The sequence below is a fragment of the Peromyscus eremicus genome, chromosome 22 (assembly GCF_949786415.1).
Source record: "Peromyscus eremicus chromosome 22, PerEre_H2_v1, whole genome shotgun sequence".
Taxonomy (NCBI): domain Eukaryota; kingdom Metazoa; phylum Chordata; class Mammalia; order Rodentia; family Cricetidae; genus Peromyscus; species Peromyscus eremicus.
Genome location: NC_081437.1, coordinates 15,719,144 through 15,743,725, shown reverse-complemented (window position 1 = coordinate 15,743,725; position 24,582 = coordinate 15,719,144). Strand labels below are relative to the sequence as shown.

Genomic DNA, 24,582 nt, shown 5'->3' with positions numbered 1-24,582 from the left:
AAGTGGTACTGCACACCTAACCTCAAGCCACAAATATCAATGCGTCCTCAAGCCCTGATTCTTTCTCTTCTCTAATGCAAACGTAAATTTAAAAAAACTGAAGCAATCCAGCTGCCATTGAAGAAATATGAGGAGCCTTCCCAGAGGGAAGAAAAAGGCTACTAATACACAATTGTGAGTAAATGGCATTTGCACTCATGATTGACTTAGAGGGTATTCATTTGTAGGAATTAAGAGTGCTGGGTACAAGTAACGAATAACCTAGTTAGGCTATCACCGGTTTCTTTATCTCCAGACAAAGAAAGCGAAGTCCCCTTTTGGCCTTGACTATGAAAACATGTGTGTGAGAGGCTGCAGCCTGGGCTGCACTCATTTGAAGGTGAGGTGCTACCTGCCACAGTGTTTTAGGTTGTGTGTTCTATTTCCTCCAAACAACCGTGCTCTTTCTACACTGTGCTGGTAAAGTCCACCAGGTGACAGAGAGCTCCATGGTAGAGTGACAGGCTCCACCAGTCTTGAGCACTGAGATGACTGGCCCCAATCCACCTGATTATTTCATTAAAGGTAAGATTTAAAGGGCCGCCGGGCAGTGGTGGCACACACCTTTAATCCCAGCACTCAGGAGACAGAGCCAGGTGGATCTCTGTGAGTTCGAGGCCAGCCTGGTCTACAGAGTGAGATCCAGGACAGGAACCAAAACTACACAGAGAAACCCTGTCTCGAAAAAACAAAACAACAAATAAACCAAAAACAAAACAAAACAAAATTTTAAGGGGCCATAGCAACATTCCAAACTCAACATTCTTTTCTCTATTTGAAATAATAAGTCAATCTTAGTTTAGATATGGATGGGGTCCTCCCTACAACAGGTTACAGATATGACAGATCATAATCAAAAGAAAAAACATGCACAAATCTCCTATTTGTAAGCACATTTTGCACGGGTGGTTTGATCAACAAGTACTGGGGCAAGATCATGATCATGCTATCCACAAAGGGGCTTTGGTACCCATGATGCTTTTCTTCCACACATACCTATAGTTCAGCCCATGGAATTGAAAAGCAACCCAGAGCTCAGCACTCTTGCTTCAAAGTTTCACTGACCGCGTGGCCATTCCTTCTGAAAAATAGAAGCATTCCAGTGTCCCAATACCTCCATACATTTCCTAAAGCATCAGCGGGGCTACCTGAAGTAGCATATTCGTTATGGTTGTCATTTGAAGGCATTAGCAGGTTCCACTTTGAGTTACTAGAAAAATAAGTGAAAATGTTTTCTTTTTCAAATACCATATAGCATGTGTATTTTTAGAACTAAATTCTAATGCATTTATTCTATTTTCTATTTCTGTCAGGAAAAAATTAGGAGTCAGTTATAAATAACCAATTGTTGCAAATGCTACAAATCAGTGTCCTATGATCTATTGTGAGGTGTTGACTTGAAATGGGGGTGTGCGTAGAAAGTGACTTTTTTGGTTATTGTTTTCTTGTTCTCAAAATGTCAGCCCATTTTCACTCCTATGTTACTTTTTAACATAGTGAATGCAGAGCGAGCCTTCCTATAAAGAGCAAGTGTAAGTATTTAGTGCCAGATGTCCTAGTCAGTTTTATTGGGGGATTCAAAGCTCGCTGTGTTATCTTGCATCAAAAGTAGCTGGTTTAAAAGCTTGTGGGTACCTGGTTTTCTGGCGTGACACGAAAATAAGGTGATAAATATGTCAGGGAAAAAGAAGAATGGCCCAAGAAGTTGTTGTGTGGTGATAAGCATGAGGATGAAATAATAAATGTCACAGGGAAGCAAAATCAACAGAAGCCCCTTCTTCCCTACTGTGCCATGAGTGTGGCCTCAGAGTTCGTGTGTTGGCAACTCCACTCTCGCAATAGTGATTTGAGGTGGGGGACAGTCAGGGGTGCTTAGCAATGGACTCACGTGGTCGTAATCAAGGGATCAGGTTAATTACCAAGAAGGTGGGTTTGCTATGAAAACGACTTTGGTCCTTCTTGCCCTTGCTGTCTCAGGGTCTCCTATGTTCCGCTCATGGGAACATGTCATCCATGGGATGACAGAGCACTTAACCCTCCCCAGAAATGGGATCTTCAACCTCCAGAAAGAGGAGAAATACAACTACTTTCCTAATAAAATACCCAATCTGTAGCATTATGATAGAGGAACACAAAGAAAAGAACACAGCCCCTCTCCCAATTTCCTCCTCCGTTTCCCTCACAGGACCATCATTTGGAAGAAAGAAAGTGTTTACATCCTTGCTTTCCAATCTCGCTTTCTAAACATTGTCCGGTGTCTGCCTTTTCTCCATCCGGGGTGCTTATTATTTAATTTAAAGCATTTAGGGGGAATGTGTGTCGGTCCCTCCATTTTACGTCCAATATAAACTAACCTGTCATCTCCGCCTTGCCTGAAGCAGGCTGGGGAGGAAAGCGTGGCGAACTGGCTGACAGGGGGATCGGAATGCTGAACCTTAGCCTTGCTGGGGGACCTCATGCGAGCATTTAACCTCTCCGTGTAAATGCTGACACCTGTAAAATATGGGGTCAACTGATGATGTATTAGGGCTGCGCCAGCCCTGGCATTGTATAATTCAATGTCCGGCTCAGAAGACAGCCAATAAATGAACGTTGGGCTAACAGACCAGCAAGCTACTCCTTGTTGCTTGCAGCCCCGCGTCCCTATTAGGGGGGCTGATCCATGATGAAATGGTGGTGGGCTGCCGGGGGATGTACAGCCACTGTGGACTGTGAGAAACCAAATAAATTGGAGGGTGGCCCGACAAGGCTGAAAGGAGTCATGTTATTCAGCTGAAATTGCTCTTTATGGCGGGTGCGCGGCGTTCCCACCTCCCGTCTCTCTTCAGTTTGTTAGTGGAGACAGAGGAAGCGGGTGGATAGCAGAGTGGACAAGCCCCTGCTGAGCTCATGTCTGTGACTTTGAAAAGTGAGGAACCTCACAGCCTGGGGATGCTCACCGGATCCAATTGCCCTCTGGGTGAGTCAGGGTTCTCCCGAGGAACGGAACCAATAGGAAATAGGATTATCTGGATAGGGTTATTTGATTGGCTTACCCAATTAGAGCCCGGAGAGTCCCACAGAAGCTGCCTGCCCAAGAAGTGGGTAAGCTGCTCAGGCCAAGAATCTGCAAGCAGCCTCAGAGAAAGAGAAACCAATGGTAGAGACTCCATCTGAGGCCACACACTTGAACGCTGCCCTGGAGAGCTGCTGGTTCGAGTCCACAGGCAAACCCTGAAGAAGCTGGCATCCACAGGCAACAGCAGCAGCAGAAAAACGAAGGAGCATGCACCAGCCCCCTCCTGCTTTAAGACTTTATTTGATATTTATGTGTATAAAAGAGAGAGAGTTATTTATATGTGTGTGTGTGTGTGTGTGTGTGAGAGAGAGAGAGAGAGAGAGAGAGAGAGAGAGAGAGAGAGAGAGAGAGAGAGAGAGAGAGAATATGCAGGCACATACACATACATGGTGGAAATCCAAAGACAACCTGCAAGAATTGGTCCTCAATTCTTCCACCATGGCCCCAGGGACCAAATCTTGGTTGCCAGGCACCCACAGCAAACACCTTCACGTATCCAGAAATCCTGCCAATCATTCCATCCTAACCCCAAGTCTCTGCCCAACAATAACACACCCTGGGCGGGTCTTCTTCTGTCAGTTCATACCCACATACCAATATTTTCTGGAAACACCCTCTCTCAAGGCACACCCAGATGTACTGAGTGTGTTCTGCTAGGTAAAATTAACCATCCCCATTCTGCACCCACACACACAGTGCAAATCATCCCTTTATCTTGGAATCATGGAGCCTAAAGGCTCCTGGTCTTGTCTTGCCATAGTGCCGTGAGATCTCCGGGCCTTGCCAAGAATTGCCTAGCCTATCAAGAACAGCCACAGAGGAGAGGGTGGAGGTTGGGGGGGGGGGACCTGAGGAAACCCAGTGACTAAACGTCTCCACCTCCCAGGCTCCCACCTCCATCTCCACGGTTGCTGTTCCGCACCGCTTCCTGGAGGAGTTCCTCGCAACGGCTGACTCAGAATTTAGACTTTTGCATTTAGACTCTACTAGAATTAAATTAAGGGCTTCAAAGACTTATGCCAAGTAGTAACGGGAACTAAGAAATTAAAAGTCCTTAGATGTATAAATTTATGAAATGCAACATGTTGGGTTCCTCGGGAATTCTAATGGAAAGACTCCTTGGGGACAAAGAGCAGACCCACAGGTAGCCTAGTGACGTGAACCGTTTGTTGGGGTGTGTTCACAAGAAGACTGACGTAATTGCGCTCTCCCCATCCCCTCCAGTGTCTCTTGAGATCTTGGCTTGTCCATTCTATCCTCCTCTTAGAGAGCAGCATCCTCTACCAAGCTGTTTTCTGCTTCACCTTGCACTGGCTGCCGCCTTTCCTGTGGTCCAGGCTGACAGACGATCTGACCCTCCACAGTAGTGATATGTTCTCTCTCCCCTACTCCCTGCCCACAGAGTTCCTAACCCATGACTGTGGCATCCTGTCAGCAACCACGGCACGCCTCCCACAGTCGTCACGTGCCTCCAGTAGGACAGGTGGCATTTGCTGCCGACTCAGAAACACCACCTGGCTTTCCTAAGAACACCCACTAAATGCACAGCCATGGGAAGAGGGCAAATCCTTCAAATGTCGAACAAAATTGACTTCAAAGGGAGACCTCTCGACCATCCCCCAGGAAAGCTGTGTATAGCTGAGGCTTCCCCCCAGCCCAAAGATGGAGAGTCAGTGCTGGAACCCAAGGTCAAGGGTCAAGGCCCTGTCTCGCACATGCATTCTAAAATTAAAACCATACAATGGACAGGCCTGTGGTTGTATTTAATACCAAGGGTCACACTAATGCAGGAAAGCAAGTCAGAGCTCATGTTATAGATAAACTCTGGCGGGCATACAGCTTACCTTGTGTCGCTCAGCCCACATCCACAGGGTGCTAACTGCCCCCTAGACTTGTGATGATTTTTCATTTCAGCCCCATACATGGAAGAGAATTGTGCATGTTCTCTCGGACCTCGTTGCCAACTCTAGGACCTCAAAACAGGGAAAATGGTTTGGGAACACAGCAAAATGCTAGTTTTCTTCATTTAAAAATAAACGTTCCTTTGCCCTGGGGTTTATGGCATCCATATCTTTCGTGGGTTGTGACTTGGGTTACATTTCTTACATCGCCTTGCTTTTCATTGCCTAATTCTCAGCCTTGGAGGCTTGCAGTCACATGCGGTGGAGTAGTCTGCATGCTGGAGCCTTCTGTAGATCAGTGGTGTCACGGATCAGTGGCGCCACCTATCGGTGGACAGTCAGAGTGCAGGGAGGAAGTAAAGAAGGCATTAAGTGTATAGTAGAGGAAACAGCCGGAGCCGCTATCCACATGCAAATGTATAAAGGGGGTAAACAAAAGGGACCCTGCTGACATCATCAGAGAGAGACCGTCACCTTGCTGACCCATCTAATAACAAGTCTGTGAAAGCAGAAAACCCATCCTAGCTGTTGTCCACCCAAAGGACACTGGCTGGAAGAATAGAGAGATGCCTATTGCAGGCTCTGAGGACAAAGAAGGAAAGGTCATGAGTGAGGGACTCAGGGAAAGGCTGAGTCCTCCTCCTGAAGGAGGCAGAGGCCTTCCTATATTGTGCACCCTGCCAGCACCTTCAGCACTGGACTTCAGACCTTTGGGACTGGGAAATGGATGTGTGCTGTTTAGGGCACACGTTCGCTAGAGCAGTGATAAGAAATAAATACAGTTGGCAATGTGTTTGCTGCTACATCAATGGTGTCTGCACCAAAGTGAGGGGTGGGAGTGACCGAGGATGCGACACAGCAGGCGTGTGGCTGGCAGATGTGACTCACACCGCACATGCATGCAAGCTTACACACACACACACACACACACACACACACACACACACACACACACACATTTTCCTGAGTGAGAAAGGACAGCCTGGCCTCTAGCTGCAAGTTGAGTTCACTCAAAGAGCTTCGAAGAAATACTTCTTACTTCCTCCCTGGCTGCGATAGATAGGGGCCCAGATACGTGGAACTGGAATCAGAGGAGAGAATAAGGGTGTGAGATGGATGCTTTAACCTCTTATTCCTGGGAACTTGATCTGCCGCCGGTGTGGGAGGCACTGAGTCCCCAAGGCTGGGTTGGGAGGCACTGCGACACTTTTCACACACACAAACTTCTCAAGTTTGCCCCATGGCTTTTTTTTTTTGTCCCCACCGTTGATGGTGCCTTTCCGGGAACTAACAGAATCCTAAGACAGCTGCCTGTCACCTCCCTGGACCGACTCTCTGTTCCTCTTGAAAAGACCCCACCTCGCCACGTTCCTCTCTCAGGGAGACAGGCGGACAAGCCGAGTGAGCTCCGTCCTTAGAAAGACGAATAGAGTCTCCAAGCTCAGTGACCTGAAACTACAACACACAAAAGAGCATTGGAGGCTAGCGGAATATGGCTCAAAGAGCAGGACCTGAGTTCCAATCCCCAGAACCCATGTGAAAATCTAGAAACAGCAGCATGCCTCTGTAATCATAGTGCTTCTACAGGGAGATGGGAAACAGAAAGTTGGGGAGCTCATGGGCCAGCTAGAGCCTGAAATACACAGTGGAAAAATGAGTCCGTGCCTCAAAACACGGTAGAAAGCAAGGACTGACCCTAGAGGTTGTCCTCCGACCTCTGTACATGTTCCATAGTACATGCACACCCATACTTACATACATGCACATGCATGTACAACATGCACACATATGATACACAGAGAAAGAGGTTTTTTGTTGTTGTTGTTTTAAAGGATCTTGGGCTTCTTCTCTTCCCTCTGTGATGTTTACAACTGTCAACTTGACTATATCTAAACTTAACTGGGACCCAAGCAGCAGGTGCTCTGCGGAGGGGTTTACTTATTAAGATTATCTGAAGTAGGAAGATTCACCTTAAATCTGGGCCACGTCTTCTGGTGGCAGCCCAGATAAAAGGACATGGAAGAAGGGAACTTTGATTTTTGCCTGCATGTGTTCACTTTCGCTGGCAAGTTCATCTACTCTGTTACTGTGACCAGAGTCAATCCGTTTTCCTCAGGATCCCCATGTAGACTTGTGGTGATATTTTGTTTGTAGTCTTAGCAAATAAAGTTTGAAAATCTTAGCAAATAAACCTGAAGATCAGAGGACAGAGCCAGCTACAGAGTTAGCCATAGAGGTCAGGCAGTGGTGGCACACACCTTTAACTCCAGCACTTGGGATCACACACCTTTAATCCCAGGAGTAGGAAGGTGGAGACAGGAAGTGATATGGCTCAGCAGAGAAAGGAATGTAAGTGGGGAAGAGACAGGAACTCATGCTCTTTCAGGCTGAGGAGTTGGTGAGGTAAGGTTGTGGCTGTGGCTTGCTCTGCTTCTCTGATCTTTCAGCTTTCACCCTGGTATCTGGCTCCAGGTTTTTATTAAGAACATTTAGGATCCATGCAACATAGACTGAAGACCAGCAGTTTTCCAGGAACTGCCAAGACTCCAAGACCATGTTAGGACTAGTGAAACAGCCAGCCTTGTAGACTGAACAACTACCAGATTCTTGGCCTTTCAATTTTCAGAAAGGACTTTCTGAAAGCCATTGTGGACTACCTGAGCCACATCCTGTGAGCTGGTCTAATAAATCCCCACATATGTACATTTATTTATATATATGTATATGTATGTATGTATATATATGTATATGTATGTATGTGTGTATATAATGCATAATATATAATATGTGTGTGACATATAATATATGTATATGTGATATATTTAATATGACACATTTAATATATCATATATACTGTATATATTATATTGTATATAATAATCATATATTATATAATAAAATATATTATATATAGTTGTGTTATATATAATTATATCAATTATTATATATAATTATATATAGTTATATAAACTATATCATAGATGAATTGCTAAACAGTCTTATTAATAAAAAACCCAGAGCCAGATATTGGGGTTAAAACCTGAGAGATCAGCAGAATAGGAAAAGCCATGCCAACTTCACCTTACCAGCCCTCAGTCTCCAAAGAGACCTACTTCCTGTATATCCACACCTTTATGCCTTTCTGTTCTGCCATCTCATTTCCTCTCTCCGCCCAGCTCTATCACTTCCTGTCTGTCTGTACAGACCTCCAGACCTCTGTGGTTAGTGCTGGGATTAAAGATGTGTGTCACAATGCCTGACTCTGTTCCCCAGTGTGGCCTTGAACTCACAGAGATCTGAATGGATCTCTACCTCCTGAATGCTAGGATTAAAGGCATGTGCTACCACTGCCTGACTTCCATGTTTACTATAGTGGCTGGCTTTTTCCTCTGATCCTCAGATAAACTTTATTGGTGTACACAGATAAAATATCACCACATTATATAGTATATATTAAGTACCACATAGCATATACTATGTTATATATGATTTTTATATGTTTAATGTTATATATATTAAAAGGAGATTTATACTGGCTCATATAGTATATATGCTATATATAATATGGTATTGTATATGTGCTATATATAGTATATAATATAGTGTGTATAGTACATATAAGATATAGTGTGATATGTAGCATATATACTGTATCATATATAATATATTTATTCATTCAATTGGTTCTTTTCCTTTAGATAACCCTAGTACATCTCCCTGTGTGGTTCTCTTGAGGTACATACAAAACAAACACACTTGGCTTTGCCAGTGATTCCTGTGAACTCCTATCACACATTGGCTGGGATGTGCAGGGTCCTCTGAGATCACCCTCCCTCTTGAAAAGTGGACCGCCATCTTGGTGTGCATTAGAACCACTTAGGGATTCCTTAAAATTCCTGATGCCCAACCCAAATATCAGTTCAGTGAAACCAGTTTCTGCATGTGGAGCCATGGCATCACTAGCTTCTCAGGTAATTCTTCATGCAACCGGAGAAGGAAGGCGTGGCTATTCCCATAGGCCTATGTTGCTCTCGTGACTCTCATGCTGCTGACGCACATGCCTCCTTCTAGGTGACATGGACAGGGCTGTGGGGCTCCATCCCATTCCCCTCTCAGACTTTCTCTCCCCTTTTCTAGATTTCTTTCTTTTAAGACTTAGTTATGTGTATGCATGTGCTTATATGGGGGTATGTGAGTGTGAGTCGAGTACAGTTGTCCATGGAGGGCAGAAGAGGGTATTGGATCTTCTTGGAGCTGGAGTTACGAGTGGTTAAGAGCTGCTGGGCATGAGCACTATAACCAAACTTGGAACCTCTGCAAGATCAATACACATTCTCAACCACTGAGACGTACCTCAGCTCCCCTAATGTAGACTTATTTATTCTCTTCCCTTCCTTGTCACTGGAGACCTCATTGATGAGCGTCTGGAATTTTAAAGCATTCACTAAGACACTGCTACTTGAAGAGTGAGCCACAGCGGCACCTAGGACAGTGGTTCTCAACCTGTGGGTCGCGTCCCCACAGGGGGTCACATAGTGAATATTTGCATTATGATTCATAACAGTAGCAAAATTACAGTTATGAATTAGAAACAAAATAATTTTATGATTGGGGGCTACCACAACACGAGAAACTATATTGAAGGGTCACAGCGTTAGGGAGGTTAGAAATACATGACCTCAGACCGTTTGCTGGTTGTCCAACAGCAAATCTACATCTTAACATGATCCAATGTGACCAGAGGCCACATGAGCTTGGGAAGCTATGCTGCCTAGACATCCCACCACTCACTGGGAGAGGCCCCCCAATGTGGTTACAGATTAACATGTGGTGTGCCAATTGCTTCTGGAGGGATTCCACGGGTCATTAGACAGAATGCCCCATTTCCTCCAGCAGAGAGTGGTTAAGACAGGTTTATTTGCTGCTCTTTGGGAAATACTGCTATTAATTACATAAAAACGCATCTAAAAACTCAATTCTGGAAGACCCCATTTCCCCATTTCTGCTGCTAGGAAATCAAAAGGTCAGTGGCCATTTGTAAGAGCTGTGGTACAAAGTCCCTCAGCAGGTTGGCTCAGGCCACTCAGGCTGGCAGTGTTTGTTTCAGTGAGAGGATGGAGCCAGAATCATTTTTACTGTGAGCTCTCAAGGGGCAAGTCTGTCACCTCCTCTGCAGCCACCAGCATGTTCCCTGGAACCTCTTCCTGATCTCATAAGCATGCTTCATTTCACTGGCCAAGTCCATGCCATCCCCATTTCAGCCCACAAAGAAAATTAAATGGCCAAACATAGATTATTTTAGAGTAACCTGCAGGGGAAGCCATTTTAAAAGATTCTTGCTAGAGGAAATATGATTAGATAATATTTCTCTACTGACATAACATTATTTTGAGAGGTTCATCCATTTGTTGAAAGTATCCGGAGGTAGACCAGTAGTCTCTGAGACATCAATGGAACAGTAGGGTTAGGACATTAACAGAAGTCCTCCAAAATCCAGGGCCTTCTAAACCTCCCTGAGGAGGATCAATAGAGTCTTTATTTTAGAAACTCCCAGGCCAGTGTTTGATTTTCTTCTGGAAGATATCAAGTGACCAACATAGTTTAACAAATGTCCCTAACGAGTTTTACCACCAAGGAGGTGTAGACTTGAGGCTAGTGTGGGGCTCTGAAGCGGAGTGCTCTACTGCACAGAGAATGAACTAAGCAAGAAGACACAGGCCTTGCCTTCCCTCATGGGTACATTCCACACTTCCGCATTCCCACCTGAGTGCTAAGCCCTGGGGAGCCGAAGTCAGGAGGATCACCTGCTCTCAGGTTACAGCTGCGCCTCAGGGTTTGTGCATCTATCCATCGGCACATTGGCTTACTCACTAACGTGCGCATTCACTTTAATACCAAGTTAGTAGGCTTTCAGAATCAGTCCTGGTAATATCCTGAGGTGGGGGAAATACTTAGTTACCTGACTAAACACAGTTGAATGAGGTAACAGTTGGTCTTACTGACTTGGTTCTTTCTGAGAGTCATTTTCATAGTTAATTTACTGCACTTTCTCTCCTCTCCTCCCCACTTTCCGTGTGTGTGTATGTGTGTGTGTGTGTGTGTGTGTGTGTGTGTGTGTGTGTGTGGTTTTTGCTTTAGTTACTGTTATTTTAAAAGACCCCACCCCCCACCCCGTGCCCTAAGTAGGACTGAGATGCTGTCTAGCATTTAGAGTAAAAGAGAGCTGACATGTGGTTCACAGAAACATGTTCGCCAGGTGAGCCCAGGTGGGCATGAGTCACCCGCAGGGGAGCCCAGGTGGGCATGAGCTGCCGGGCTGTTGGTTGTGGAATCAATACTTTGGTCCTTTGGGAAACAGAGAGGAAATTTGCTGATCTGGAGGTGAGTGTCCTCCAGAAAATGCTAAAGAAACGTCTACAGTATGGCAATGGTGTGAAACAGGGTGGAACAAGCCTGAACTTATGGATTCATAAAGAGCTGATTCAAAACACAAACATAAGAGCTAAACATGGTGGTTCAGACTTTTAATCCCAAAACCTGAGAGGCAGAGGCAGGTGGATCTCTGTGAGTTCAAGGCCAGCCTGGTCTACGTAGAGAGTTCCAGGCTAGCCAAGGCTTCATAATGAGATGCTATCTGAAAACAACATAAAACAAAGAAACAGAAAAGGAACCGGGATGTGGTTCAGTGGGAGAACACTTGTTTTATTTCTGTTACTGAGATAAAAATCCCCTGATAAAAAGCAATTTAGAAGAAAAGGGATTTCCATTAGCTCTCAGTTCCTGGTTACGGTACACTGTTGAGGAGAAGTCAAGGCAAGAATTTAGGGAGAGAGACTAGATGAATGCATGCCTGGGACTCAGCTAACCTTCCCTACTCCTAGAAGGTCAGGGGCTCCAAACCAGGGAATGACGCCGTCCACCTTCAGGCTGTGCCTTCCCACACCAACTAAGGCAGCCAAGCGAATCCCAAATAGACATACTCACACTCGCAGGCTGAGCTGATCTAGACAATCCTTCACTGAGACTCTCTTCCCAAGTGTCAAGACAACAGTTAGAGCTATCACAGTACACGTATAGCAGCGTGACTCCACCACAGAGCAGAAAGACAGCAGGCTTGTGGACGGCATTGCTGTGACTAGTCAAAGAAACTGAAGTCACACCGTGCACCCATGAGAAAACGTCTGACATTTTTAGCTACCGTTTTCTTTATCACACCCCCTCTCAAAGGCACGCCCCCAGTGACCTAGTTCCTCCCACCACCTCAGGTTTGTACTGCCTCCTAATAACACCGTGAGTGAGAGCCAGTCTCAAAACATGAGCCTTTGAGAGACAGTCCAGATCCAAGTAGAACCTGAGTCATTCAGTAAAGAGATCAAAGTCCAACGCCGGGACTAGAGCAGATGAAAAGAGCCAGGAGACAGGTAGGAGATGGGAATGACCGGATGTGGCATTTGGAGAAGAGAATGCCAACCCTCGATGGCTCAGTGAGTTGAGAAGTGAGGTTGAATAGAGAAGACCCGGAGGAGAAATGTCTTCCACTTGAGAACTACCAAACCTGAGGTACCTTCTGATGGAGATGTGTGGCAGCTATTGAATGTACACCTGGGTTCAAGAGCAGGAACTTGCCAGTGTGCACTGACCACTATCGACAAGTTGAGGAGATGTGCGTGATGAAGAGGACACCCATGGAACCCAGAGTAAAGATGCTCAGAAATGGGACAGAGAGGAATGTTTCTTCGGAAAAGTTCGTGGAGAACCTTTATGTGCCACGCAATGTGTGATATGCTACAAATTAAAGGGAGTTGAGTCAGTGGGGCTGAAGGTGAAGGAAGAAGAAGATACAGAAAGAAAAAACTGGGAACGTGTGCTCAGTATTTCACCAGAATATAGGAAATCCTAAAATGAATGATTGAATGAAGAGTAAACAAATAAAAGAAATGGAGAGCTCATGGGTTGTAACTAAATCATGAATGCTTTGAAAACAGAAATAGGAAGTCTAACCATGGGAGTACGTTTTTCTGAGCATGACAAAGCAGTTCATCACTGATGAAAAGATCTCAGAGTTCTGGGGTTCCAGGGCTGGGCACAAGCATCAACTCAGGTCTGGTGGATCTCTTGGAAGACTGCAAGAGTGCATGCCAATGGGATGTCACCTTGCCAGTGAGGATGCCCGAGAGCAGTTCAAAGGTCAGCCTCACTCTTGGCATGACTCACAGGTGCTCAAGGCTCCAACCATTGTCACCCCAATCCCTTCCAAGTGCTGTTCCCTCGGTGACCTCATCATGTCTCACCAGGCCTGTACTTGTAATAAAGACCCTGAGGTCTCTTACCACCTCCTCTCTGGGGACTAAACTCCTAACATGTGAACTCAAAACAATATCCAAACCACAGCAAGGATCTTTATTCACTCTTCATTCATTCATTCATTCATTCATTCATTCATTCTTCATTCATTCATTCATTCTTCATGCTGGGGATTGAACTCAGAGCCTAACCCATGCTAACCAGGCATGAGCTAACTTGAATCCTGTGGCTCAAATCTCGGGCCTTGCACCTGCTAAGCACAATTTCTTTCTTCCTTTTTTTTTTTTTTTTTTTTTTTTTGGTTTCTCCATATAGTTTTGGCACCTGTCCTGGATCTTGCTCTGTAGACAAGGCTGGCCTCAAGCTCACAGAGATCTGCCTGGCTCTGCCTCCCGAGTGCTGGGACTAAAGACATGCGCCACCATTGCCCAGCACTAAGCACATTCTTTAGCACTGTTCTCCATCCAGAGCCCCTGAGGATTTTTGAACAGAGCAGTCTTACAGGCAGAGTTAGAACAGAGGTTCTCTGGCAGATGCGGCTGCAGCTAATGGAATTTCGTAATAGAATGAAGAATAAAAGTTAAGGCCAGCAGAACTGCTGGGACATGAGGGATGAGGACATGCAGGTAATGTGGATAGGTACAGGGTTTGAGTCAGTGGCTGGAGGCAAAGACAGCACTTCCCGGACTGCTCTGGAGGTAGAGGGCCCTTCAGACTGCTGTCGCCTGCCACTTAGATAAGCACACCTTCTGGGCATAGCTAAGACCAGCCTGAGACACGGAGGGAGGTTGGAAATAGGAAAGGAAAAGGGATGGGAAGGAGGCTGAGCATGCCTCATTAGTCTGAAATCCTGATGGCTAGTTCCCTGTGGACCACACTGGAGTCTCAAGGACAAGCTAAGGCACCTTAGAGTTCTCCATCCCAAACTGCCCAAGCAACTGCTCAGTGCGAGACTTCTGTTGTTCGTGGAAAGGCTTTTAAAAGACTTCCCACCTCTTGAGGACTTGGCCCCACAGCCTGCCTGGACTAGCTCTGACATTTGCAGGCTCCCAGGTCAAAAACTAAGAATTTCAAGATGAGCCAAGCGAGGGCTCTTTTGAAGCATGCAGCCTTATGTGGCTGCACAGGATGTGTGCTATGGGGGTCTGCTCTGCCTGTGGTTGAGCGTCACGGCCTCCAGAGGTATGACCTCATCTCACATCCTTGCTGCACCGTGACTGAGGGTGCACACACACCCGGGAGAAACTTCACCCCTCTGGCACTCCTCCACACCCTGTACTTGAAGTTCCAACCTGTTCCCACTGCTCTCCCACGCATGCATACTCATCTCTAGAGAAGGGTCCTAATTCCGCCTCACCAGTGAACTTGCTCCAGATCGGCTCCAGCTGTCTTAAGATGCCGTTGACCTTCTGATGAGAGGTTGGTCATGTCACCTGCTTGCAGGAGTCACAAGAAGAGACAGGTACAGTGGTCTTCCTGGCGCCACTATGCATTATTGTTTCCAGTGCTGGGGGGCACCCAGGGCATGGGTAGCAGGTCTCTGGTCACCCATGGAGTGGCTAAGATCTGAGACTCTTACTGCAGAGGACCTAGGTAATGCAGAGACATTGAGAACTCACTGCTGCCTCCCTGTGGTAGAATCCCACTGGATAACATTAGCCATGTGATCGTTGTGTTATTGTGTTATGTATGATAAGTAATGATGACGCTTTTATCTCTGAGGAAACTGGACCCCCCCAAAAAAAAAAGTTAAATGATTCCTCAAGATGACACAACTTGGTTGATAGATCCTGGGAGTGGAGAAATCATTGTCTTGAGTTGTGTACTCTCCGAGGACCCCACCGGGCTTATAGGCGTTTCCAATCTGATGGTCACACAGTGGCCCTAGTTAAACCGAACAGATCACAAAACCAAACCAAAAGTCATAAATCTGAGAAAGGAACCAGTAAAGATTGGACAGGGCATGTGGGAGGCCGTGAAAGAGATGGGGAGAAAATAGGTGGGGGTAGAGAAGGGCAGATGGTCAGAATACATGATGTGCATATATACATGTAAGATGTTGTCAGTAAGAAGAAAGGAAATTCCATTACTGAGGAGATGAACTAAAGATAACTTTTCTCCCTGCTCTAAGAAGAAACAAGATTACACAGCTATGACATGGCACATATAGTCAAAAGTAGAACTCAAGGGTGGCGCACGCCTTTAATCCCAGCACTCGGGAGGCAGAGCCAGGTGGATCTCTGTGAGTTCGAGGCCAGCCTGGTCTACAGAGCGAGATCCAGTACAGGCACTAAAACCACACAGAGAAACCCTGTCATGCACACAGCCTCAGGCTTTGTCACGCCATCCATTTTACTTGTACGTGAAGGCATCAGCCATGATTTCTGCCTTCCTCCAACGGGAATAACTTTCTAGCTAACTTTTCTTTCTTGTTTGCTTTAGAGACAACCCTGCTACCCAGTTTAACCTCAAAACCCACACGAATTCTCAAGATCTGAAGACAGCTATCGAGAAAATTACCCAGAGAGGAGGCCTTTCTAATGTAGGTATGTGACCCAGATTCGGGTTAATTCTACCTTGTTGCCATGGTGCACCTTCTATGTGGTTGTGATATAATATTCTATATTGGAGGAGGAGGAAAAAAAATAATCCATCAAGAAATGACATGCAGCCTCTGTCTCTTTCCTAAAGTATTACCACAGATTCAGGTGCAAGAACGGTCAGAACACCTGTGCCTCAGAGTCCCTAGCTTTTTGGGGTTGCAGCCACATTCCCCGGGACTAACAGAACAGCTGTGTGACTACTTCATGGTCCACCTATAAGCTACCAGCCAGTTAGTGTGAAAGTCTGTCACTATTCCACTCAGGAGGTCCCTTTCGGGGTCCCGTTCCCATCAAAGTCATTGGAATGGTGATTATGCCAGGAGAGACAAGTCCTGCGTTTGAAGATGAGTTCCCTGTGACATGTGAACCTCAGGAGGGGCTAGTGGTACTAGAAGTCCGAGGTCTAGTTCTCAGTGGGACAACCCCAGAAGTCCCATTGGACCTGTTCACCCAGGGAAAACTGGACAAGGGGGAATGGTTTCACCATGCTCCAAGACTGGGGGGAAGACTGGTTCTGCTCTAGGGAAACTTCCAATCGTTTAAGGCCAAGGGAATTCAGAAGCCAGTTACGGTGGCGTAACTGTATGGAGTAAAGCAGCGAGCAGAGCTAACATCCACAGAGCATCCTTGGAATTATAGAAAGGCTGAATAATGAGCTCCCTCCATCTCATATCTCTCTAGTGACCAGAATATTAATATCTGGAAAGTGCAGACTCCTTCACAGCAATGCAATGCTCAATAACCACTAGCCAAGTCACTAAGTCCAGGTCTGCAAAGCCACATTAACTGCATCGTAGTGTGACAGAGGGGATTACCTGTGTGTGTCCAATATAGTGCTTACACAAGCAAAATTGCAATGGGAAAAACTTAGCCAGGCTATTGTCACTCCAAATTGCCCCCTCCCATCCCGTGTTCTCAGACACAGCATGGGCCTGTTTAGGGGCCTGATAAAAGTCTAATACCCAGAGGCAGGTGGATCTCTGTGAGTTCGAGGCCAGCCTGGTCTACAGAGTGAGTTCCAGGACAGTCAGAGCTACACAGAGAAACCCTGTCTCAAATAGATAGATGATAGCTAGCTAGCTAGATGATAGATGGATGAATGATGGATGGATAGATAGATAGATAGATAGATAGATAGATAGATAGATAGATAGATAGATAGACAGATAAGAAGAGGAAGAAGAAGAAGAAACAAACAACTGGAGAGGGAATGAGTATGTTTTTCTAGACTTCTTTGTGCTGCTGTGATCTGTTCCTATGTTCATAGTTACCACAATCACTCCGAGCACAAACTTTCTTTTCCTTCCAGGCCGCGCCATCTCCTTTGTAACCAAGAGCTTCTTTTCCAAAGCCAATGGAAACAGGGGTGGCGCTCCCAACGTGGCTGTGGTCCTGGTGGATGGCTGGCCCACAGACAAAGTGGAAGAGGCGTCACGAGTCGCGAGAGAGTCGGGGATCAATGTCTTCTTCATCACCGTCGAGGGGGCTGCTGAAAGCGAGAAGCCGTATGTGACGGAGCCCAACTTCGCCAGCAAGGTACATGACTTCCCCGGGGACCCACTCAAGGGCAGGAGCCTCTGCGCTCTGAAAAGTTCTGACCGCCTCAGAGCTGTTTTCTAGAGCCTTCAAGTGTGCATGAAACTCGTGAGTAAGTGGTGGGGGCCTCCCATGGAGGGGCCTGGAATTGTCCTTTCAAAGCCAAGCCTTATTCTCACTACATAACCAGGAGCTTGAGAGCAGGGGGCAAGAACAGTGTCCTCAGAGTCGCATTTAAAACTTCTCCTTCCTCCCCTCACAGCACTGGGGGAGCCCAACCAAACAGCCAGGTAGATTTCACACACCACACACACACACACACACACACACACACCACACACACACACACACACACACACACACACACACACACACACGAGTACATAGTACAAAACAAAGAATATCTATACTTTGTAACACGAATCCTAAAAGGTCTTATTAATAAAAACAAACCCGGTGCCAGGTATTGGGGTGAACGCTGGAAGATCAGAGAGACAGAACAAGCCACAGCTAACCTCGCCTCACCAATTCTTCAGCTGATCCTGTTTCCTCAGACTGGAAGCCTCTGAGTCCTCATCTGGAATGGATCTCAGCTGAACTGCTGCTAAAAGCCTACAAGCTTAAAGGGGCTCTAGTTTCTGGTCCTCATACCTTATAATACCTTTCTGCTTCCTGCCATCACTTCCTGGGATTAAAGGCGTGTGTCACCATGTCTGGCTGTTTCCAGTGTGGCTTTGAACTCACAGAGATCCAGACGGATCTCTGCCTCCTGAATGCTAGGATTAAAGGCGTGTGTGCCACCACTGCCTAAACCTATGTTTAATTGTAGTGGCTGTTCTGTTCTCTGACCCCCAGATAAGTTTAATGGGGTGCACAATATATCAACCACAATACTTCCCAGAGCAGAATGGTCATGTTCCTGTGATATTCCTCGCTAGCCCTACACTTGCCCAAGGGCAGGGGCATCCCAGAATTACACCTTAATACTCACATCACAGCTCTTACCCTCTGCTATTATTCCAGTCCTAAACCACCTCCCAAGCCTCAGATGGTACTGCATCACTGGTCCATTCCCCCTTTTGAGTTTCCCCAGTTTACTCTGAAACATCCTCCCAATCTGGGGTCCTTGCTCCAACCCCTTCACCTGTTACTGCTGAGATACTCTGGAATGAGGCCCCAACCTCCCTTCCTGGTCTCCACATATACACGGTCTCCCCGCCAAACCCATCTCCAGTCCACAGCCAGCACCCACCACTGTCTCCTTTACGCGGAGACACTCCACTGTCTGGTGGGAGTCCTCCCCTCCACACCCTAGCCAGCACTCAGCTCTGTCCCAGCATTTATCCACCTAGGCTCTGGAAAGTTTTCATGAGCCTCATTTAGGTTTTTATAAATCAATAAAAAAAAAAAATAGTTCCTAGGAAAACTTTCAGTTATTTCTTGCTTAAAATAATTTTGTCATTATACAAGTTCATTTGTAGTCATGAAGTCTGACCCTGCCAGATTCCCCAAAGGTCTGTAGGATCAAGGATTGATGACCCACTTTCAGGAGACAAGCCTAGTCACTTCTAAGGACATACTAACCAACTTGCTCAGGCTTTATTTGCCGTTCTCTTTGATTTTTTTTTTTTTTCTGGAACGAGCTTGGGCACAGACAAATAAACACCCATTTGCCCCGAGGCAGGATTGCGTGGCAGGCAGAGCTTGGAGTTTAATGGCAGATGAAAGCGCTGCTCCAATCTCAGGGACTCAAGGGTGTCCCTTCACAGCTGGCCCTTTGTTTCATGATGAGGGGTCCACGTTGCATGGACGAGAGTGGGACGAGAGTGGAAATCCACTTAGAGATGGTAAGAGCAACCAGTGTGACGCCGACACACGTGACCACTCACGGACTGTGAATCCCTTCCCGCGGGGAACAGGGCTGCCCTGGAAACATCCCTGTTTGTGTATCAGAACAAAAGCTTTCTTTAGTCCTCCTCCATGGTGGTTGGTACCCATAAATGCCACACTTATGGCTGGTTTCCAACACAAACACGTGGAGGAGCCAGCAGAGGCATAAACATGAAGCTAAAGCCAACGACGCGCATCTCCCTGTGAATTTGCTCCTCCGACCATTTTTCCACTAAGGCGGGGACCCAGCTGAGGGGACTGGAGTGAGCCCAGATGTTACTGGAGGGGTCTTGACCTCAGCGGGTACCCAACCAGGAAACTGGAATAAGGTGCACTGTGAAGTCTGAGGCGGGAAGTATGACTCTGTAAAACCTGCCTGGTGGTGAAGGGTGTGACGGTGGCAGGCTGAAGGACTTGACCCCCTGACCTGGACCGCGTCTTTCCCCTTTCTCTCTTCCTAAGGCGGTGTGCAGAACCAATGGCTTCTACTCCTTCAACGTGCCGAGCTGGCTGAGCCTGCCTAAGACGGTGCAGCCCCTGGTGAAGCGGGTCTGCGACACAGACCGCCTGGCCTGCAGCAAGACCTGTTTGAACTCGGCCGACATCGGCTTTGTCATCGACGGCTCGAGCAGCGTGGGGACGAGCAACTTCCGCACCGTCCTGCAGTTCGTGGCCAACCTCAGCAAGGAGTTCGAGATCTCGGACACGGACACGCGCGTCGGGGCGGTGCAGTACACCTACGAGCAGCGGCTGGAATTCGGGTTCCACAAGTATAACACCAAAGCCGACGTCCTCAGTGCCATCCGGAGGGTGGGGTACTGGAGCGGCGGTACCAGCACGGGGGCTGCCATCCAGTACGCCCTCGAACAGCTCTTCAAGAAGTCCAAACCCAACAAGAGGAAGGTCATGATTCTCATCACGGACGGCAGGTCCTACGACGACGTGCGGATCCCAGCCATGGCCGCCTACCAGAAGGGTGAGCACTGCTGTTATACGCGTGGGCACAGAAGCATCTCTTGAAGGGGCGGAGGGCCAGGGTCGTTGGTGCACAGGGAGGAGCTGCCTTTTTAATGTGTTGGTTCTGTCTATGACTTAAGAAAGTGTACACAGAGGGAGCATTGAGGGATGGCTCAGTGGTTAGCTCTTGCTATTCTTGCAGAGGATTTGATTCGTTGCTTTATGAAAGATCTCAGACCTCTAGCTTCTTTGACTCCAAATCATGTTCCTATATTTTGTAGAATAATGACACCTTTAAAGAAATGTAATATTGCAGGTGGCTATTCATTTTTACTTTGATTTTTCCCCCCAGGGATTTTTTTTTTCTATATGACTCAAGCTTGCCTTAAACACAAAATCCTCCTGCCTCAGCCTCCCAAGTGCTGGGATTATAAGCACATGCTACCATACCTTGATGTAAAATACTATTTTTGGCCATAGCTGCTAACCAGATTTTGGTCCTGTGGGGGAAATCTTATTCAAAATATTTAAAAAGGTTTCCATGCAAAATTTCCTAAGAGGGCTCATTGGCTAGCTCAATGGGTAGAAGCATGCCTGAACGTGGGTTCGATCCCCCAAACCTACATAAAGGTAGAAGGAGAGAACTAACTCCGCAAAACTGTCCTCTGCCCACATACTCAGGGTGTGGCACACACAGGAACTATGTCACATGTGTGTGCATGCATACCCACACTAATAAATAAACAAATAAGGAAAAAATTTAGAGCCTTAAGAAGCAAAAAAAAAAAAAAGTTTTAAAAACATGGAAGATGAACAAAATACTTTATAAATATTTATAAAAAATCAATTGCATTTACACCTCTCCTGTACAACCCGTGGACATACAGTTCTTGTTCTGAAAAGTGTTGTGAAAATGTAACAAGCTTGAGGAAAACCTCAAGTAATAATAAAAAGCAAACCAAGAGCCAGACAGGGTGGCTCAAGCTTTAATCCCAGCACTCCAGAGAGCGCAAAGGCAAAGAGATCTCCATGAGTTCGAGGCCAGCCTAGTCTACATTGCAAGTTCTGGGCCAGTCAATGCTACATAGTGAAACTTCATCTCAAAACACCAAAAGACAAAAGAGAGAGAGAGAGAGAGAGAGAGAGAGAGAGAGAGAGAGAGAGAGAGAGAGAGAGTAAACTCAGTGCGTTAGTGATCACTAGAGTCCTAAGCAAGGACACAGAACTTGGTACCATGGTTGGTTTTGTTATTCTGCACCTATGTGTAATTTGGGTTGCCTTTTAGAATATTCTATATACTTTTAAAGATTTTTTATTTATTTATTTATTGGTTTTTTCGAGACAGGGTTTCCCTGTGTAGCTTTGCGCCTTTCCTGGAACTCACTCTGTAGACCAGACTGGCCTCGAACTCACAGAGATCCGCCTGGCTCTGCCTCCCAAGGGCTGAGATTAAAGGCATGAGCCACCACTGCCCGGCAACATTTTTTACTTTTATTTTATATGTATGGATGTTTTTGTCTGCATGTATGTCTATACACCACATGCCTACAGTTCCCTGGGAGGCCAGAAGAGGGCGTTAGATGCTCTGGAACTGGAGTTTCAGATCTTTGTTAAGTGCCTTTAATGACATGGGGGTTGGTTTCCTGTCTTAGTTCCCAACTCTGAGATTCAATCTGAAAATGTAGTAAGGACTGGGTCCCCTAGAGTACTAAGTCCATCCAGGGTGACCATCTGCCCTTGTTGCTGGTGGAAATTTCTCCCCAACACTGTGGTCCTGGGGTCTAGAAAGCCCAGTTTCGATGGCTGTTGTGTAGTTTTTCCTGGGTAAAGTCTTCCCATCTTTAGTCAAAATCCAACAAACAGCAAAACTGTTCCTGCTGCTCCTTGGCAACATTTTAAAACCCACAGCTGGCTCCTTGTATCCTAGACAATACCTAGATAGAAAAATAAAAACCTGGAAAATACTACAAATTTGTAGTAAAACAGTCCTTTCTTCTTGCTTCCTTCTGTACATTAGACACCCAACATCAATTCGTTGGGAGGAATATGTTCTCTGAGACTCTGGGAAGCACCATCCTTAATTCTTCTTCAGTCCTTTGGGTTGTCTGACCTTCGTCGATTGTCATTCACTGTCTCCATCTCTCCCTCCTTTTTTAAGGACCCAGTGGTATTGAATTAGGAGCCCATTCTGCTCCAGCATGGCCTCATCACCACTTACTTCATCATTATATCCGTAAAAGACTCTATGCTCAAGTAAGGTCAGAAGACTATACACTCTTAAGACAACAGCTATATGAATTTTGTTGCTGTTGGTATAGAGTGATGTCCAAAGTGTTTTTTGAGTCACACTTAGTTTATTTCTAGAAACTAGAGCTTCACTGGGGTTCTCTCATTGGTTTTCTTTGGCACATTTCCGATTTGGGGATCCCAGAAGGAAAATATACATCATCAGTCCCTTTGCTCAGGAACATTTGCTTCATCTCCTCTTTGTCTCCACAGGGGTGATCACGTATGCCATAGGCATCCAATGGGCTGCTCAGGAGGAGCTAGAGGTGATTGCCACTCACCCCGCCAGGGACCACTCCTTTTTTGTGGATGAGTTTGACAACCTCTACAAATTCGTCCCCAGGATCATCCAGAATATCTGTACAGAGTTCAACGCACAGCCTCGGAACTGAGTTCGGAGCAGACAGTTGGCCACCTTACTGATTCTTGGGATGATCCCCCAGCATTGTCCTTCTTTCTGGGGCATAAGAAGAGGGCAGAGCTTGGGTAGGGCTTGGGGAAATGCATGCGTTGTTACTATCCTTTGCCGTTTGTGGTTTAAATGCTTCAAAGCCTGCCTGTTAAAAAGCTGCCCATCGAGTCGAAGGTTGGGTCCAAACGCTGCACTGTTTTGCGTGTGTTGGAGAGTTCACATTTTGACAGTTGTACATATTCAGAAGACAGCTGTTATGACAGGTTTGAAATGAGCTTTTTATGAGAAGTTTGTTTTTATTTCTCGTTAGAACTGTGTAATCTTTTTTATTATTTTTTTGTAGGAGTGGCTTAAATAAATGTTTAAAAGAATTTCATGGACATTATCTGATCATGTGATAAGTCTCTAGGTTTGTGGTGGGGCCATCCTCTACTATTCCTTTTCTTGCAAAAAAAAAATCAGTACTAGAGCTGGGTATGCACAAAAATGAAGTGGGAGGAGCTTGATTGAGCTTCATATCCTCAACCAAGGACTCGTCTATCTGCATGTAAAATACACATTCGGTGCATGCAAAGGCATGTTCAGTGATGGGCAGGGGAGCGCAAGCCTACAATCCCAGCTACTCGAGAGGCTAGGGCAGAAGAATCACAAGTTCAAGACCTGACTAGTCAACTTCATGAGACCCTATCTTAAAATATAAAATAAACATCCAAACGAAAAGGACCAGGGTGTAGCTCAGCGGTAGAGTACTTGACAATCATGCATAGGGTGCTTGGTTTGAACCCCAGCACTTAAAAAAAGTGTCAAGAAGATCTCTAAATAAAGGTGACTATTTACTAAAGTTTTATTTTATTTTATGAAAATCTGTGGTGGGATGGAGAGATGGCTCAGCCATTATGAGCACTAGCTGCTCTTGCAGAGGACCAGGGTTCCAATCCCAGCATCTACGAGGCAGCTCACAACTGTCTGTAACTCCAGTTCAAGCAGATCCATTGCCCTCTGTGACCTCCATGGGTACCAGGCATGGTGAACAGACATACATGCAGGCAAAACATTTGTACACATAAAATAAAAATAAATAATCTTTTATATAAAAAAATGTGTTGAATGCTGTTCTGGCTGGAGGCAAAAATAAGAAATCTTGCAAATAAATAAAAACATCATAACAGACTTTGGGTCTGGTTAATTTGGGTCTGAGATGTTTTTCTTATAAAAATTGAGGCTTTTATCCAGTGAGCAGAATTTACACTAAGCTTACAAGATGTCTTGATACCCATAAACAATACAGCACTAATTAAAAACACTGTGGGCTCGGCTGGGAGATGGTGCTGGGGAAGGCTTTTACTGTGCAAGCATGAAACCCTGAGTTTGCCTTCCCAGCCACTCAAAAGATGGATGGACCGGGCGGTGGTGGCGCACGCTTCTAATCCCAGCACTCGGGAGGCAGAGCCAAGTGGATCTCTGTGAGTTTGAGGCCAGCCTGGGCTACAAAGTGAGATCCAGGACAGGCACCAAAACTACACAGAGAAACCCTGTCTCGAAAACCAAAACAAACCAACCAAAGAAACAAAAGATGGATGGATGGATGACAACACA

At 46.0% G+C, this 24,582-nt stretch overlaps 1 protein-coding gene across 1 annotated transcript in view; it reads left to right on the top strand.

The window, feature by feature from the left end:
* Window positions 1-24,079, top strand: part of Vit (vitrin) — a 130,019-nt gene extending 105,940 nt beyond the window's left edge. The window contains exons 11-14 of the mRNA XM_059248413.1: window positions 15,745-15,848; window positions 17,215-17,441; window positions 19,794-20,307; window positions 22,788-24,079. Of these exons, the coding sequence (XP_059104396.1) occupies window positions 15,745-15,848; window positions 17,215-17,441; window positions 19,794-20,307; window positions 22,788-22,966 (1,024 nt within the window). The 3' untranslated portion in view covers window positions 22,967-24,079. The remainder of the gene's footprint in view (window positions 1-15,744; window positions 15,849-17,214; window positions 17,442-19,793; window positions 20,308-22,787) is intronic.
* The last annotated feature ends 503 nt before the right edge of the window (window positions 24,080-24,582 follow it).